At 43.3% G+C, this 18237-nt stretch overlaps 1 protein-coding gene across 28 annotated transcripts in view; it reads right to left on the bottom strand.

Moving 5' to 3' along the window:
* ATXN10 (ataxin 10) overlaps positions 1-18237 on the bottom strand; it is a 114863-nt gene that overhangs the window by 83863 nt on the left and 12763 nt on the right. For 16 of the 28 annotated variants that reach the window (XR_014026854.1, XR_014026855.1, XR_014026856.1 and 13 more), the window contains exons 4-9: positions 14544-14640; positions 13090-13254; positions 12743-12823; positions 10242-10386; positions 8756-8864; positions 7035-7201 (exon numbers count right to left, since the gene is read on the bottom strand). Coding sequence is in view for 4 of the 28 variants with exons in the window: in XM_081330815.1 (XP_081186941.1) it covers positions 7035-7201; positions 8756-8864; positions 10242-10386; positions 12743-12823; positions 13090-13254; positions 14544-14640 (764 nt within the window). In the remaining 24 variants the exon portion in view is untranslated. Of the gene's footprint in view, positions 1-2751; positions 2796-3138; positions 3291-5060; positions 5146-6619; positions 6922-7034; positions 7202-8755; positions 8865-10241; positions 10387-12742; positions 12824-13089; positions 13255-14543; positions 14641-18237 lie in introns of those variants that run through there. The other 12 variants (XR_014026852.1, XR_014026853.1, XR_014026861.1 and 9 more) reach the window with 4 other exon arrangements.

Raw genomic sequence — 18237 nt, 5'->3', positions numbered from 1 at the left:
TAAAGGCTTTAAAAAACTCAGCACACCCGAAGGAGCAAATCGTTCCAAAATTTCCCCCTCACCGAAGCCCCCTCGCTTGTCCACCGCCTAAGACCTCCCCGCTAGGTCCCGCCTTCGGACACTCCCCCCCCCCCATCCTGGCTTCCACCCAAAGAAGAGAGCGCTGCCGCAGTGTTCAGAACCGGAGCACCTGCGAGCACCGCGTCACGGGGCCGGCCAGCGCGCCCACCCCCAGCATTCAGACACCCTCTGCGGGGGTGGGGGTGGCGCCATGTTCGGGGGAGAAGGCGATTCTGAGAAAACGGAGAGGGGAGGAGGACGGGTCATGAACCTGCATCCTCTCCAACCTCCCATGTCTACCTGAAAGACACTGAATTGCGGTCTTATTTCTGGTGTTTAGATTCCTGAGAAATTCAGGATGCTGAGGAATATCCACACTCAGATTTTTAAAAGTTACAGTAAGTATCTCAATAGAAACATCTCTGGAATATTGCAGTGCTAGCCAGCTCCTGATAAATCAGCACAAGCGGTCTTTGCCCACCACGTGAACAAGCCTGAACCCCCAAATAACCCCACCTACTTAGAGGAAGGGAGACAGCTGGAGTTAATTTTTAAAAGTTGGCTATAGGTCTCTCTCAAAGCAAGGTGCAAATTTCCATCTGGTTTTTCTGGTAAATCGAGAGGAAGAAGGCTTGTGTATTCTCTGATGCAGATCTCGGTGCCAGGGCTATAGGCACTTTGGCTTATAAAAGATGGAACTGTGGTTTGTGGCAAAAAGTCTATTATCAGAAATCACCACATCCTGCAAATCTGCTGAAAATTTATGGACGGAGGCTCCTTCCCCCTGACGTCTGCCGGGATAGCAAAAGGGGTTCCGGTGTGACTCACCCTGAGTCCCCCCCCCGAGGTCCCGTGGCCCACAGATTCAAAGCACCCTGTCATTACCCTATTGATTTCTAAAGACCACATTGCCCACCTAAACGATCTCCCTAAATAGAACGTCATCTTGCATTAGTTTTGTAAGAATGCTAAATCAAAGGAGACTCATGGCAAAGCTTGATTTTTCTCCTATCTATATAATCATTTTATTTTTTTGCAAAGATTTTAATGAGATAAGCAGCCTTCCACTACTGAACTCAAATTCCCATGTACCTACCAGGTTGGTTTCTCCATGCAATATTCACATTCATTTTTTAATTCTACATTGCTCCAAGCTTATTGTCGTATCAATTCTGTAAACTTGAACTGGTTGAGAATGACCGATTTTCCCAAAGTAACCGGTAAGTTTCCATCATAAATCCTGTGTCTAAGACCAGCTTCTATCTATGACATCAGCTGGGCCCACCTAAACATGACTGTAATTGCCTTGATATCATTAGGCCTTTTGTCCTGCTGTGACCAGGGGGGCCTTCGCACAGGTTCGCCTGGTGCGCCATTGCGCCTCTTTTTGGACCGAGATGCCCTATGCACGGTCACCCACGCCCTTGTCACTTCTCGCCTGGATTACTGCAACGCTCTCTACATGGGGCTGCCCTTGAAGTGCACCCAGAGGCTTCAGCTGGTGCAAAATGCGGCCACACGGGTGCTTATGGGAGTTTCTCGATACTCCCATGTTACACCACTCCTGCGCGAGCGGCACTGGCTTCCGGTTGTCCTCCGGGTGTGATTCAAGGTGCTGGTAATCACTTTTAAAGCCCTGCACTTGCAAGACCACCTGCTGCCATTATCAACCTCCCATCACCCGGTTCGCTCCCACAGAGTCGGCCTCCTCAGGGTGCCGTCAGCTAAGCAATGCCGGCTGGCGACCCCCAGGGGGAGAGCCTTGTGGGCGCACCGACCCTCTGGAACGAACTGCCCCTGGAGCTGCGGATGGCCCCTGACCTTCGGTCCTTCCGCCGTGACTTGAAGACATGGATGTTTCAACAATTGGGCTTGGACTGACTGTAGTTTTAAATTTGGTTTTATTGGGTCAATTGTTATGTATTTACTTCATTGTTTAATTCTTTTTTAAATTTTGTATTTTATGTTTTTAACTTTTATTGTTGTGAGCTGCCCTGAGTCCTTAGGGAGAAGGGCAGCATATAAATTTAATAAATTCAAATTCAAATTCATCCAAATAACAGATTTGGGAAATCCAAAAACCGTATTAAAATCATGAGTGGAGAGAAGAATCAACACAGGATCGTTGTCTTCTGGAAAAAAATAACGTCTCTAAAGATGTTACTTGAATTTCAAGGGAAGTGGCTACTGATAATGAATGTGACTTCACCAAAATCCAAATAGCTGTTTTGGACAGACAATTATATTGTCCGGACAACTTTAAAAAATTAACCTTTCATATACTTTGAAGACTGTTCAGTCTTCTGAGGAGAATTGGACTTCTGTCTTCAAAAAACATTAAAAGTAATACGCTGTAACTATGTAAAGATGAGGAAAGTTAGAATCATCTCCAGAAGGATTTACATAGCGGTAGATCAAATGGTCCGTACTGATGACTTATATCTAAGAAGAGCTCCATGCTGGGATTGCAACTCCCAGGGTTCAGAGATGGGTACCACAACCTCCCAAGTGGTGGCAATTTCCCAGAATGACACACCCTGCGTCCTATTGCAATTATAATTTCAGTTTCCATAAACAATCCACAGAAACCCATCTAACTCCTCAAAATATCTCTTACAACTGAACAGTAAACATACATACCAACACCCCCCAATACTCCACTGTGAAGAACTGATGGGCTACATCTTCAATAATTTTTCCAAGGGATATCGAGACAAGAAATCTTCCACTTGGGACTGATGGACAAATAGTTTGGGGAAAAATAATGGAATCTTGTTTTTGTATAGAACTGCACCATCTTTGTGTGTACAAAGATGGAAAGATTTCACAGTACCTCCAATGCATGAATGGTTGGTGAAGATGGCAGAACGTGGTAGGGGATGGACAATTTGAGTTGTTTGATCAGATAAAACACAAGATCTCTGTTTGCTGATGACTGGAAAGCTCTTATGAACTTTTTGCATAAAGCAGAGAAAAATTAACTTATAATTTATGGTTTTTATAATTAGAATAGAATATAGAAAGAGAAGGGTCATAAGGAAAATTAAGGGAGAGAGATAAATATATAATTGTACTTACAATTGCTGTAAAGAAGTTTGGAAGTCACTTCTTTGTATCTTTTTTCTTTCCTTTCTAATTTTCTTTTTCTTTCTTGAACTGTATTATTAGTTCCGTTTTTTATTTTCTTCCCTGTGTTTTAGTTTACATTTTTATCGTTGTTCTTAAAATGTCTAATAAAAATGAAAGTTTAAAAAATATTTTTTCCAACAAATAAAGAATTTATAGGGAAATTAATCCAATCTGTGAAAATTGTCCAAGCTACATCTGGCACTGGTGCCCAGCCGTGACAGACTCGCTGGGTCTGAAGGAGTTCTACGGCGGCCAAGATGGCTCCTTCAAGCCGGCTCAGTTTCCCCTTGGCTTGCTGTTGTCGAGAGGCTGCGGAGGGCCACTGCGGCTGCTGGAATACCCTCCAACGCTTCCCTTTCAAGAAGCTTCCGCTTTCTGACTGCCCTTTTCCATGCAGCCAGCCCAGGGTTTCTCAAGCGCAAAGACCTGAAGGCCTGTGGACTTCCACTCCCAGAATAGGGGCTGGGGGAATTCTGGGGACCGAAGTCCTTCAGGCTGCCGAGCGTGAGAAACACGGCCCCAGCCCAGGGAATAGCCCTCTGCACTCCACACGAGCTGCCCAACAGCCGGGGGTGGGGTGGGGGTGGTGAGCTAAGCAATGAAGCACTCTTTGCTGGGCGGTCCTTCCCAACTCTACCCAGCGGCTGCTGGCAATCACCCCACCACCGCCACCCCCCCCCAAGTGCCAAGGGGCAGCTTGTTCTGAGATGGGGCCTAGCCCACCCGTCCCCTTCCCACGCAACTTGGTCATCCCACAAAGGTTCAAGGTGGTGAGGGGTGGTCTGCCCTCCTCCCGGAAAGAGAAGAAGTGGCTTGGCCCCGAGCGGACAAGAGTGGAACAGCCCATCCTGCCCTCCTGGGACGCCTGGTTTTGTGCTTTTGGCCCTCAGCTAGTTAATGCTGGATTCAGGGGGACCCCCCCCCTTAAAAGTGGAAGAACTGGGAGTGGCTGAAGCCCGTCTCATTTTGTGGGCGAAAAAGGACACGGGCCACACCACGGGGGATACAGCAGAACAAGGGGGTTGCCGAGGGGTCCCTACTGGGGTAGATGAAGTGGGGGAGGAGCCTGTACAATCTTAAAAAACACAGTGCCTTTTTTATTGCCAAGGAAAATGGAATGATCAAAATGATGATTTCCAGAATTAATGAAGAATTTCATGGCAAACTAATTAATGGATCATTAAAATGAAATATTTACCACGACAAATTCATTTGGTATTTCAGAAAAATGTAACAGATCTAAAATTGATATGAGCAATACACCTTGTGACACGAGCTGCAATATTTTATCTACAAACAAGCTATCATCTATTTGTATATAAAATTAAGGGTAACATAAAGTACTTAGGTTGCTGCAAAACATATGATATTTATATATGAATTAAACAGCTCCTGAAAACTTTTATAATGTAGTAACATAGACTTTGCCACCATCCAATCCTTATTTCATTTCACGGGCACCTAATATTTGATCATACTGATGAGTTTCATTAAGCAAAACCGGATCTTTTAAAGTGTAGCAAGTGAAAAAACAAATGTTTATTTTTTTACCATATTATCTAATGAATACTTGGAGACTATATACAATAAATTCGGTTTCATGTTTTGGTTGAATTATAGGTATCCATTAGGCTGGATCGCTAAGATTAATTAATTTCGTGGAAGGCTATAATTTTCCATTCTGAATCAAGTGCCCAAGAAAAATCATACAGTTGCTGCAAAGGACCTACAAGAGCCAAAGTACGTAGCCTGGCGGAGAAGAACCCTGCCTCAGGCCTCTCTCGACAAGATAATACATGAGGCAACCTAGCCTCCGGTTTTATAGCGCTTTCTGCAGTCAAAACTAAAGCAAGGAAGGCTTAAAGAGATACCTGCTTCCTCCAGATATCGCTCAGTACTTAGCAACCAGCAAAAACAGCAAAATAAAAACAAAAATCCATAGGGGATAAGAACATTCTGTTTAGACACAAAATATGAAAATTTTATTAGCAATTATTTAGAGTATCCTCAAACTCACAGGGCTTTTTTAGTTTTCTTTCCATTTGGGATAATTACCAAATAGTTCAAAATATTTCTGATCCACTTAAATATTTTTCTTTTCTAACATTTGATTTGCTGCAAAGTATAGAGAACGGCATGCCAGGTTCACACGTGATCCCAAAGTGTAGCAAGATTCAAGGATTTTTAACTTATAACTAGGAGAACTTAGCCACTATGGTTCATAAACCTTGGTTTATGCCCTGTGAGAACTAGGACAGTGACTTAAATTCAAGAACCACGCTTAAACACACCATGAATTAGTGAGATATGTAAACTTAGTCCCGTCCATCCATCCCAATTTACAGTATATGCCTGCCCATCTATAAGAAACTCCGGGCAGCAACCAAGAAATGCAAAAAAGGTACTCTAGGATCATACTCACCCGTTTGGTCGACTGAAAGTATTTGCTTCCACACTTAAATGTGCCAGTCCAAACTGGAGGATGCAGTATTGTACATTTGGTCCTGTCCTCTGTTTAAACTAACTAGGGATATGTCACCATGAACTCATAGAGCAAAATGGACATCGCCAACAAACTTGGAGGGCTTGGGTATGGTTAGGAGGGCACTGACTTTTCTAGGCTGCCCTATCTATGTCTCCTGGTAAAATACATGGGAAAATCCCATTGGAGGAAAATTCCACTTAGGGTTAGGGTTAGGTCACCATGAACCCATAGAGCAAAATGGACATCACCAACAAATTCAGAGAGCTTGGGTATGGTTAGGAGGGCACTGACTTTTCTAGGCTGCCCTATCTATGTCTCCTGGTAAAATACATGGGAAAATCCCATTGGAGGAAAATTCCACTTAGGGTTAGGGTTAGGTCACCATGAACTCAGAGAGCAAAATGGACATCGCCAACAAATTCGGAGAGCTTGGGTATGGTTAGGAGGGCACTGACTTTTCTAGGCTGCCCTATCTATGTCTCCTGGTAAAATACATGGGAAAATCCCATTGGAGGAAAATTCCACTTAGGGTTAGGGTTAGGTTACCATGAACTCATAGAGCAAAATGGACATCGCCAACAAATTCGGAGAGCTTGGGTATGGTTAGGAAGGCACTGACTTTTCTAGCCTGCCCTATCTATGTTTCCTGGTAAAATACATGGGAAAATCCCACTGGAGGAAAATTCCACTTAGGCTAGATTCTCCCGAAATTCAGACAAGGAATTCTGAATAGTCACAGATGTCCAATTTCTTCTTTATAAGTTTTTCAGACCCAGGGAAAATATTCAGGCCCAAGGTTGCTAGTATTCATGCCTGATTAGTCTTTATCCTCAAACTGCAAACTTAGCAGCCCATCTTTGAAAACTAAAACAACAAGCACAACAATGACTAATGGTTTTCGACACGCAGAAGGCGAGGTCACGCTAACCTGTATGAGTTGGCTGGCATGTAGGGGCCAAACTAAATGGGACACTGAAGGCTTCTTTGCATGTAATCCCCAAAGTATTTAAAATGGGGTTAGGGAAGAACAGGAATTAATAAGGTTCAAGCAGGTCTGAAGAAGACGGAAAGTCCTTCCTCTCCCGCAACCTGTATTACGAGGAAATTCCTGTTCCGTGTTAAACCACTGAGCTGCAGTTCCTCCTTAGCCTACGGACAATATCCAGATAACGGCTGTTCATCCCACCAGAACCTTAAACAGCAACGGTCCTTCTCCTGGGGATTCCAGGGGTCACACAGCTTCTGGGCTACAGCAGAAGATTAAATGAGGAAGAACATCATCCCGGCCCTTTCTTTGCAAAAGGATTTGGCATAGCTATGTGTCGCTGGCCCCACCGGGTGCTTCCATGGCCTAGCTTACCTTGTCTTGGTTGCCCTTATTCCTGTAGCATAAATTTCCAATGAGACGAATCAGGTGTGATTTAAAGCCCACAGCTGGATGGGAAATTTCTTCCTGCTCTGTGGAGTAAGTGATGGTGAAGGTATTTGTGGTTTGCTTCCCAGCGAGATGTACAAGCTTCAAAAGGCCTAAACAAGGAAAATAATTTTTTCAGGTAGTAACATCAAAAAAAAAATCAAACTGATTCTACTTACAATTCAAAGAAACACCGAAATAGTCTCTTTCAGTAAAACAAGAGGGAGGAAAAGAATCTGGGGTTCCGGGATGACTTGCCTCAATCATGGAGGGAGGTTACATATTTTGAACTCCACAACTAGCCTTGTCAAACAGGAGAGGCAAAGTTCTCCAGTGTCATTTCGGAAGTAAAAAACAACTACAACCCAACAACATAAAAATACACAGCAAGACAAGAAGTAAGAAATAAAAAGAAAAATACACCCAATAAATTATATCTAAATGTACTGCTGTTCTCCTCAACGTGAGTTCCAGTCCTGCCTTGGGCACGAAGCCGGCCCAGTGCCTCTGGGCCAGCCCCTCCCTGTCCAAGTAAGAAGGCAAGGGCGAGCCGTGTCCAAAGTCCACTCAAGGCAACCGCAGGGACTAGTCTAGGCCACGTTCCCCAGGAGTCAAGATGGAATGGAAGGTACGCCCACGCACAGGATCTCCCCCACGTCGGTGGGAGGAGCCAGGCATGCCCGGTGAAAGGCTAAAAGGTATAGAAATTAAATTATTATTATTATTATTATTATTATTATTTATTTATTTATTTATTTATTATTATTTATTATTATTTATTATTATTATTATTAAAACGGGCAGATTCTGGGACGCCGGTTCCCCACGACTCTTGTCTCGTGATGTCTGTATTCTCACCGCTTTCAAGCACAAGCAGCAGATTCCCACACAAGACCGTCTCCTGCATACGTAAAATACAAAGGATCCCGGCTACTTTATGGCATGTGCAAAGAAGATATTAGGCAGAACAGCTCAAAAGTGTTGCAAACAAAGGGGCAGAAATAATGTCCCTTGCTACTGTTCAGTACAGTGGGTCCTCAACTTACGACCACAACTGAGCCCAAAATCTACGTTGCTAAGAGAGACATTTGTTAATTGAGTTTTGCCCCATTTTGTCTTTTCTTGCCACGTTTGTTAAGTGAATCACTGCAGTTGTTAAGTTAGTAACCCGGTTGTTCAGTGAATCTGCCTTCCCCCGTTGACTTCAGGTTGCAAAAGGGGATCACGTGACCTCGGGTCACTGCAACTGTCATAAGTTTGAACCAGTTGCCAAGCATCCGAATATAAATCTTGTGATCATTGGGGATGCTGCAATGGTCGTAAGTGTGAAAAAACGGTCATAAGTCACCTTTTTTTCAGTGCCGTAACTTCGATCGGTCACTAAATGAACTGTTGTAAGTTGAAGACGACCTTGCACAACTTTTATTTCCCAGCAAAATTAAAAACGATATTCTCTTTCAATTACACTATTTTGAAATCAAGTGTGAAAAAACGGTCATAAGTCACCTTTTTTTCAGTGCCGTAACTTCGATCGGTCACTAAATGAACTGTTGTAAGTTGAGGACGACCTGTATTTACTCCTTGCACAACTTTATTTCCCAGCAAAATTAAAAACGATATTCTCTTTCAATTACACTATTTTGAAATCACAAAAATTTCCCGCTTACCGAGAGCCACTTCAAGCAAACTGGGACAAGCCTGCAAAGGCCGCGGTTCTCCAGGATTCGAGGTCGCTTCACAAAGAATATCAAGAAGACGGGCTGCAACTAGCGCTTCCTGCGGAAGAGAGGCCCCGTGTTTGAAATCAGATAATGCACTTCCATCATAAAATATCCAACTCTAATTCAGCAGGAGCCCTTACTGAACAAATAAGTAGCAGCGTGTCCTATTCAAAAAGAAAAATATTCCTAATATTCGACACAGGCCGCCGCGGATGGCAGCCCACCTTCCAATGAACGATACCAGAAGACGTCTACTCCAGTGAAAAAGTACGTCCTGGATAAGAAAAGCCTCGCTTCGGACCGAGCTGCCTCTTGAAGGGAACAAGAGACTTAAGGGGCAGGGGGATGTCTCCTCGCCTCTTAAGCACAGCGACTCAACGGCCTCTGGGAATCGGTCCCCAACGGTCAGAGCGGTTCACTGGGGCACAGACAAATGAAGCCATCTCTGACGAGTCCAGGTTAATCCAGGCCACTCACTTACCTTGTCCAGGACCGTATACAGGCAGTCGCCAACTTAGGACCTCAACTAAAGTTGTTACCTGAACCATCAAAGTTTATATTAATTATATCGATCTTCTAATAACTATTCGCTTGGTACATTAAAGAGTATTTCTGAATGACAGGGTTAATATTTCTGTCTATCCAGTATTAGAATATCGGAAACAGGATAAATTCTCATTTATTTACTCAACTGTTATTTCGTTCTTGGCATTGTCAAATGCATACCTGGACTAACATATGCCAATTCTATCAATTGCCAAATTATCATTTGCAGAAAAAAGGTTTTTAAAAATAAAGGCTGAACTTACAGAGGCTTATGCTACAGTATAGCTTTTACTCAATTTTATCCAATGATTAAAGTCTTTTGTTATAAAAGATTCCAAGAATTAGCTTGTGACTGATTAGCTAGTAACTAACCGAAAGTTAACTCCAACATTTTTTACTTAAGAAGACAGGTTATGCAACTAGTGTTGATTTGATTAAAATGTTGCTAAATTATACCCATTTAAGCGAACAGGCAGCAAACGAAGTGACCACTTTTGGCCTTCCGGGCAGTGCTGTCCAATGGGGCCTGGGGTGGAAGGTCAAGATGGCATTGTACGTAGGTAAATATGTGCAGGGAACGTTTGTCCAGCCTCTTCACATTCAAAGAGGAGAGAAGACTGACAAAATATTTGTCCACAAAGTTTGGCTGGTGTGGTGTGCAGGGAGGTTCTTGAGCCCTTGAGCCAGAGATGTCCGCCGGGGGAGGCGGGGGGGGGACGTGAGGGTCAGAATCTGTAAAGATGGCTGGCGTGGCGCTGTGACTCAAAGGCTGGCCCTCTGCTGGGTGGGCCCGTCATGCTGCCAGGATTGGTGCAGGTGCCCCAGTGCAGAACTCCAGCCTTTTATTTTACCATTCGCCTTTTAACGTAAGAGTGGGGAATTTTACCTTGTCATCATTTGTGTCAGAAACCAATCTTAGCACTGACTGACACTTCTCTTCAAAGCACACGGCAAGAAAAGTGGCCATCTCTTCACCGATTAGGACATTGTTTTCCTTCATTTCTGACAAAATCAATTCTAACAATGAAGTCCTGGGGAAGAAAAAAATGGAAGTGTTACTGATCACAGTTACAGAGCTTGAGGTACAAAGTCAATTTGGATAGTCCTCAGTCTATGACCATTCGGTCAGTGACCGTTCCAAGTTGCGATGGTACTGAACAAATGGTTGTTATATAGCCAGATTTCAGAGTTCCAGCCATCCCAGCACCTTCATGGCCGCGTGATCGTAATCTGGGTGCTTGGCAATCCACTTGCCCTCAGGATCAGCTGCCAAGTGCCCCACGATCACGGGATCACACCGGCAAGCTTCTCTGATGGCCTTCCCCGGAAGTCATTTGAGGAAGCCAAGAAAAAACGTCACAAGTCACTGGGTTAAATCTCTCCCGCCGGTGCAACCTCCCTCCGGCCCCTCTACGCCCAGCCCGCACCAAGCACCTGCACTTCGGACAGCCTCCACCGCCCACGCCGTACCTCTCGCCTACGCTCCCTGAGCGCATCACGTTTCTTGCGGACCCTCCCTGACCTGTGCTGTGCCTCACATACACACTCGCACCCTCCTGGAGTTTGATCCCGACAGGCTGTGGACTGCAGTATTCATCATGAAAGACACAGGCTACCACTAATTTATATAAACTGATGAAATTTCTGCGGTGGTTAGAAAGTTCCCAATATTCAGAGAATAATCTTTCCTTCAATCAAAACAAACATTTTAACAGAGCAATCCTACTGAGCACAGTAGGGAAAGCTGAAGTGAACCGACCCTTCCGTCAAAGGCCCTTCTGGGTTTCTGCTGGCATGAAGAAAGGAAAAGTAGTATTTTCCGTCCCGTCTTTTATCTTTCGATTTGTTTGCGGAAATATTTTCCCTTTCACTGCAAGCAACAGGAGCCTCCGGCCCCTGCTTTGTCACGAAGAGCCCATCAGAGCCGGTCCCGGTCTGCCCAGTCCATTAGACCCTGATTCCCTTTTTTAGGAACTTTTAACCGTGGTCGAATCTAGCAGAGGTGTAAGGAGGAGGTCTGCGCACAGAGTAACCGATGGCAGACAGAAAGCCAAGGCAGAGGAGACTCATCCGATGGCGTCCCCCGCCAGGGGGGGCAGAGCGGGCATCCTTCATTTCCGCAGGGAGAGTCCTTGGTCCTTCTGGCCGCTCCTCGGCTGCCTCAGAGGAAGGCGATCCCCAACGGGCAGGGCAACGTGGCCAGGGAAGTGCTCAGGTCTTCTAGTCCAAGCCGTGCAGGATTTTAAAGATAAGGCCCCACACCTGAAGCCGTGCTCAAAGTATCATACGGTGTGGTTGCATAGACCAAGGAACAAAGATATGCTATAGATTTCCATACCGTTTTTTAAAAATTTAATTATCTGGATTGTTAATATTTTTAAAAGGGTTACGTAGTAAGATTCATCATTCGGGATTCCCGTGTTTTTTACCACAGTTAAAGTTGCATATCACCACTGGCACAAGCTAGGAGTGAAACCAGCATCAGGACAGTTTGCAAACCCTGTTTTTCAGTAACCCTGGTTGGAAGCTAATCACTAGGTTAGGTTATGATGCTTTTATGTTTTGATGCAGGCTATTTCCCCGTTGTGTGCTAATCCTGGTTGAAATCTGTGCACTCCTATTGAACAAGTCATGCTTTGCATTTAATTCCTTTAAAGTGTAATTACGAAATGCTGATGGGTAAGGAGTAGGATCCCTACCGTGCTTTTTGTTAACACTGGTTTGTGTTATGGGGCTGCCAAAAAATAGGTCAGACAAAAACACAATCATGTTGGCAAAGCACGTACACAACTGTTACAACCCAAATATCCCGTTTGAGATTTCTGAACTTCACTCCGCTGCTCAGAAAGGCCTGGCTTATCCTGTCGTTTCATTTCAGGCCCTGGCTTGTTTGTCAGGAGGCATGGCTGGTGGGGCAGGGAAAAACAAATGCTCATCTTGCCCTTCGCTTGGCTGGAGGGTTGAAGGCATCCAAAATGACCTGGCAGACATAGGCTTTGCTGTGTTTTGGGGGGGGGGTGTTTCTGCCTGTTCTAGCTACGAAATGAGAGGCTCTGTCGAGTCACTCCATACAGCAGGGCACGGTGCTCTTATGCAACTGGGGCCCAAGCGTGAAGTCTTCTCCTCCTTTACTCCCAGCCTGCGCAGCCCTTTAGAAAGTGAGGGCGCCAACCTGGATTCTGCAACTCCTATCCAAATCCTTGCCAGTTGTGGCTGAATTGTAATGTTAACCAACCAATTTAAAACCATTACTGACACAGAAACATGTATTTAGGGATTCCGTGCCAACTATAAAACCACACCATGTTTTTTTCCCCCAAATCATGTGAACAGGATACTCTAGATGGCACGCTAACTACTAAAACCCACGCTGGTTTTGGGGGTTACCTTTCTGGATCGCTCAGTATGGCATAGAGGGCTTCGACCAACTCGGGGCACTTCAGCAAATGGTTGGTAACAATCAAGGTCCTGAGATTAGGAAAAACACACAAAAAGTAGGACATAATGTTGTTGGTTATAAATAAACAACAAAGTTGGGAGTCTTTGGGGGTTTTATCTTTGAAGAACAGAGGCTTAATAGATGGAATTCAGTTACATTCTATCAGTATACCATTTTTACAGTGCCTGAAGAATTTAAAGGAAGCTGCAACTTACATACCCTGCAGATGGAAGGTTATGACAAGCTAAGCACGACCCTTTGTTACCCTTTTGAAAAAGATAAACAGAATACACACATCCATTCCAATTCTGGGCATCTTGTAGAAGCTTGAAGAACACTGAGGGCAATTTCCAAGCTGTGATGTTCCTGTAGTTGTTTGGTTCGCTCGGGATTAAGGCACGTGAAAAGAACCATAGAGCCATAATCAACGATTTTCTCATCTTGATGATTTAAACAATTCCTTTTTTTAAAAAAAAGGAAAGAAAGAACAGTCACCAATGGAAGCAGTATTTTCACAATCAAAGTTATTATGAAACGTTTTGACAAATTCAGAGATGCAAATAAGGATAATGAAAATGACTGGAGGCTAGGAAACATTCAGCAAGAAGAGACTGGGGGAAGTGGGAGTATTTAGCAGTAAGAAATAATGGTTGAGGGCAGAATAATGATTTCTCTCTTTACTAGGGTTATACATTGCTCCAATCCATACCGACTCCGAGTACTTTTATAAATACAGTTAACAAATATGCAAGCATCAATGACAACAGAATACTATGGTACAAAGCACAATTTAATTGAGATCAACAAAATAGCTCAGTTTCAACCATCCACCAAATTATTAGAGGGACCAGTTCACAGTGTCTCTGCTCCTAAGTCCCGCTTTAACTGCCTTTTAAAAACCCAACAGACCCTGTAACAGTTCAACACTCCTGAAGTATCTGAAAAGGCGTCGTCCACAGAGAACAAGCCATCCCCCTCCCATTGCCCCCCCCCTCAGGGTAGGATGCGGAAGAATGCAGTGGCAGGAAAGGAGAGACCTGCCCAGCGCCAGCTTGCGGCAGCTGCTTAAATGCACTGGGTTAGAGGCCTGGAGACGGGGCATTGCAGTCCTGCCCTAGAAATGAAGCCAGTTGGACGGGGTTGAGCCAATCTCTCCAGGAAGAAAGCAAGGCCACACCGCCTTCAGAGGAAGCTGCTGGGGAAACAGCAGGCACTCCTCTAGACCGTGGCCTAGAATCAGTACTGACTCAAAAGCAACCCCAAAATGTCCCTGCTAACCAGGGACACTTGCTCCTTTTTCATCTGCAAATTAAGGCTTTTAAAAAACCCTACTTTCTGTTGACATTTTTACTTATTTATTTAGCCCAGTTAATCATTGGATACATCCAAACCTGAATGAATTTCAACTTCTGCTTCTACACATGACAGAAAACAGATTTTCCCTAAGATGGAAAAACCACCTACCTGAATTTGATTAAATATAAACCTTTAAGCCACAGAGAAAAGGTGATGGTCCTGCAATCCAATTTAATCCAATTTAAAAGAGAAACTCTCGTTTTGACTCTTAACGTGGAGGAAGAAAGCCGCAGAACATAAACCCAATTCCCTTATTCCCCCAATTTTTTTTCCTCCAAAGAACTTTAGGACTTGCAAACAATATCGATGAAGCTTAAAATCAAGCACAATTAAAGTACCTTTGAGCAACTCTAACCTCTGTGTGAGAAAAAGGTGACACCTGCAGATGCTTACAAGAAAAGAGAAGGGAAAGCAAGCTTCCATACTGAATCCTGCGAGTCACGGTTCCCTGTTGCAATATTTCCAAGAAACTGGAGGCTACAACGAAAAGCTAGGAGAGAGGGGGGGAAAGACACATGTCAAAGAAGAAATTTGTTTATATTAAATAATTCTAAACACATCCCTGATATTAAAAGGGGGGGGGTCATTAGGACAGCTTGGCTAGCTTCTTCACCCCATTTACCAACCGTGAGGCTTTTGTCTGTCAACCCGAGAGGCAAGTTCACCAGCCACGTAATGCATGGAGTCTGCTTTTATTTATACTTCATGAATTATACACCTGTCCTTGTCAGACTGCCTCTTACGCTCTTTCTTCACTCATTGCCTCTCCTCCTTTCTTCCTTAAAAAGAAGCTAGAGAGATAAAGGGCAAGCCGCTTGAAAACAGAAATGCAGTCAAGAACTGGGTTCCATTATAACAATTCGAAGCTAATGCTAGGAGACTCATCAAATCGGTGCCCACCTATAGGCGGGATTACTACGAGGGTCTCTTGAGAAGACAATCCTTGCAGATCTGCGTCTTGACTCGTGCAAAGGCTGGCCCCAGGATGCCTCCTAAATATGGCTCCATCTCTCAGTGCCTCTGGACTAGAGGAAGAACTGGGAGCTGTCCTATGTCAAATATATATGCTGTGTTTCAGGTGCCTCTCCAGATGTGTGCAAATACATTTAAGCAATGCTAGATTTATTTAAAATTTATGTTAAGCAGAAGCTATTACTGCTGACTACCCTTAATAAAGATATTGTCTTAATTGAAGACTAGGATGCAGAACAAAGGTTTTACTTGCTGTTGCAAAACAGCATCGAAAGTAACTCCTTTTTCGTTGAAAGGGAAACTTTGAAAAAAAAATCTCAAGTTCAGCCAGTTAACAAAACATTAGAGTCTATACACTGCATAAATTTCCATTTTCTAAAAGTTTGACCCCCAAATTTTTATACAAAGTATTATTTAAATCAAGCACATGACAGAATGTTGACAGTTATGGTGACTTGAACAAATGAAGAGAGACAATAGAAGGAAGATACAAATCCAATGCAGGAAAACAAGATTATTATAGGCTGCTGTACGGTGTAAAATAGCAATATTTCAAAATGAAAAATATTAAGTGTCACTCACTACCCTCTTTATTTTTAGACAGCTTGGCAAACCGCTGCAATTTGCAGTCAAGGAACTCAACACCCTCAGATCTCCATACAAGAAAATTGAAGCCAGCATATTCCATTGCCAGCATTTGCTTTCTTTCAAATGCATCCAGTATGGTAGTTTTAGATATTACATACATTATATAAATCTTCCTCTCTGTACTATTTGGGGTTTTTAAAAAAATGATTTTCGGTGAAACACTTCATCCAGTGGCTTTGATCAACGAAAGGCCAATAGATTTAAAGTTGGAACAACAAAAACTTCTAAAAATCAAACAAACAAAGTTTGTAGACATCCACAGCATTAAGACAAAGGGCATTTCTGGTAAAATTCACAAATTCTCTGTTTCTTCCTTCTTTAAGAGCTGGCATTTAAACATACCATTACCTATTAAAATATAGTTAACCAGATATTAGGAAAGCAGTTGGAAGTGTTGATTGCAAGACACTGAAGCAAACAGAAAGACAATTTAAAATTAGGGTACCAGGGACCCCTGTCCCTCTCTACACACACACACACACACACACACACACACACACGGGTAGTTGGTTTTTCTTCAAATGATGATGCCCCTTAAAAGCCTCTAAAGTCAGCTCTGAGAGTAATGAGGAACATCTTCCATCTTCATGCACGAAAGAATGGATCCTCCGCCTCTGCAGTACTGACAGTCGTAGAAATGGCAAGAGAAAACGGAGACAAGGAAAAAAGCAAACCAGTTGCTGCTATTTACTAAACAACAGCAATATGCACTACGAGGAGTCCTCGGTGCCCTCTGAGCTTGCCTGTTTTCTTGCAGACGTTTCATTACCCAAACTAGGTAACAGAATCAGTGCTAGTCTTAATATGCAATATAAAATAATTTTGTTTACCTTTCACAAATAGACCAAAAAAATTTTTTGGCACCATGTAAAGACATTTTAAATCAAGAGCTTGGAAACATAGAAGCTATGGATTGTGTTTTTAAAAGAGAGATGAACAAGTAAAACTTTTAGGAAAAAGAATATGGTCAGTTTATTGTTGCCCAAGTTTCTGATTCTACAAATTATCAATTTTTTCCTTTTTTATTTTGCATTTTTAATATTTTGAATTTCCAAATAGATTATTTTTTTATAAATTTGTTGTTTCTTTCTGAATTCACTAGCTTAAAAAATCATCAGATCATCAGATTTATTTTTATTCCCTTCATAGCCAATACGTTAATGACCTATTCTCTTCCGTATTAAAGTTCTCTTTGGTAATTTTTGATCATCTGTATTCTGTTCCCAAAAGAACTAATATTGCTTTGTTTATCTTCTCTATCAAAGAAACGTGGAAGCCGGTTTGGCAGAGCAGCGAAGGAGGCTGTCTGGATTGGAAAGAGGGAGGCTGCAAGTTCTGCCGTAAACCCAAGGCCAGCCAGGGGAAGGACTCTGGGCCAGCCCTGCTCTCTCAGCGAGGAGGAGGCCGCAGCAAGCCACTTCCCAAATCTCGCCCATAAAGCTGCAGCTGAGACGGTCCCCAGGAGTCAAGACTGACTTGAAGGTATGCATACCCACAAAAGGTTGCTATCTGCAACTATTCAAATAAATCTGTATTTAGACAAAAAAGATAGAATTCTGGAAAGCAGCTGTACTTCCTCCCAATACTCTCCTCTGACTCCTCATCCAGCAGAAAGAACTAAGTGTTTCAGCAGTTCCCTGGCAAAAAAAATTTTTTACTTTATCTTTCTAGCTTTTTATTCCCAAACAAGCCATACAGAGTAAGAATTTGATGTTAACACTGGCTTCTCCACTGTGGAGCTCCTCAGGGTTAAGAGCTTGCTCCAAAGTGCAGAGGCATAGAATAACATAAGAGTTGGAAGGGACCTTGGAGATCATCTAGTCAAACCCCCTGCTCGAACAGGAGAGTCTACACCATTTCAGACAAATGGCTGTCCAGTCTCTTCTTCAAAGCTTCCAGCGATGGAGCATCTACAACTTCAGGAGGCAACCTGTTCCGCTGGTTGATTGTTTCACCGTTAGGAAGTTTCTCCTTAGTTCTAGGTTGCTTCTCTTCTTGATTAGTTTCCATCCGTTTCTTGTCTTACCTTCTGGTGCTTTGGACAATAGTTCGCCCCCCTGGTCTTTGTGGCAGGACCTCAAATAATGGAACTCTGCTATCATGTCTCCCCTAGTCCTTCTTTTCACTAGACCAGACATACCCAATTCCTGCAGCTGTTCTTCACATATTTTAGTCTCCAGGCCTTCGATCATCTTTGTTGCTCTTCTTTCCAGAGTCTCAACATATTTTTATATTGTGGTGACCAAAACAGGATGCAGTATTCCAAGTGTGGCCTATTAAGGCTTTGTAAAGCAGTAGTAGCACTTCGGGTGATTTGATTCTATCCCTCTGTTAATGCAGCCTAGGATTGCATTGGTTTTTGTGGCTGCTGTCATATACTATTGGCTCATATTTAAGTGAATGTTGACTCCAAAATGCACATACACACACTTACATGCAGTATGAAACTGAGCAAAGCGTCAATATT

The sequence above is a fragment of the Vipera berus genome (genome assembly GCF_964194415.1).
Source record: "Vipera berus genome assembly, chromosome: 6".
NCBI classification, from domain to species: domain Eukaryota; kingdom Metazoa; phylum Chordata; class Lepidosauria; order Squamata; family Viperidae; genus Vipera; species Vipera berus.
The sequence above is the reverse complement of the archived record's forward strand: the minus strand, read 5'-3'. Positions and strand labels throughout refer to the sequence as shown.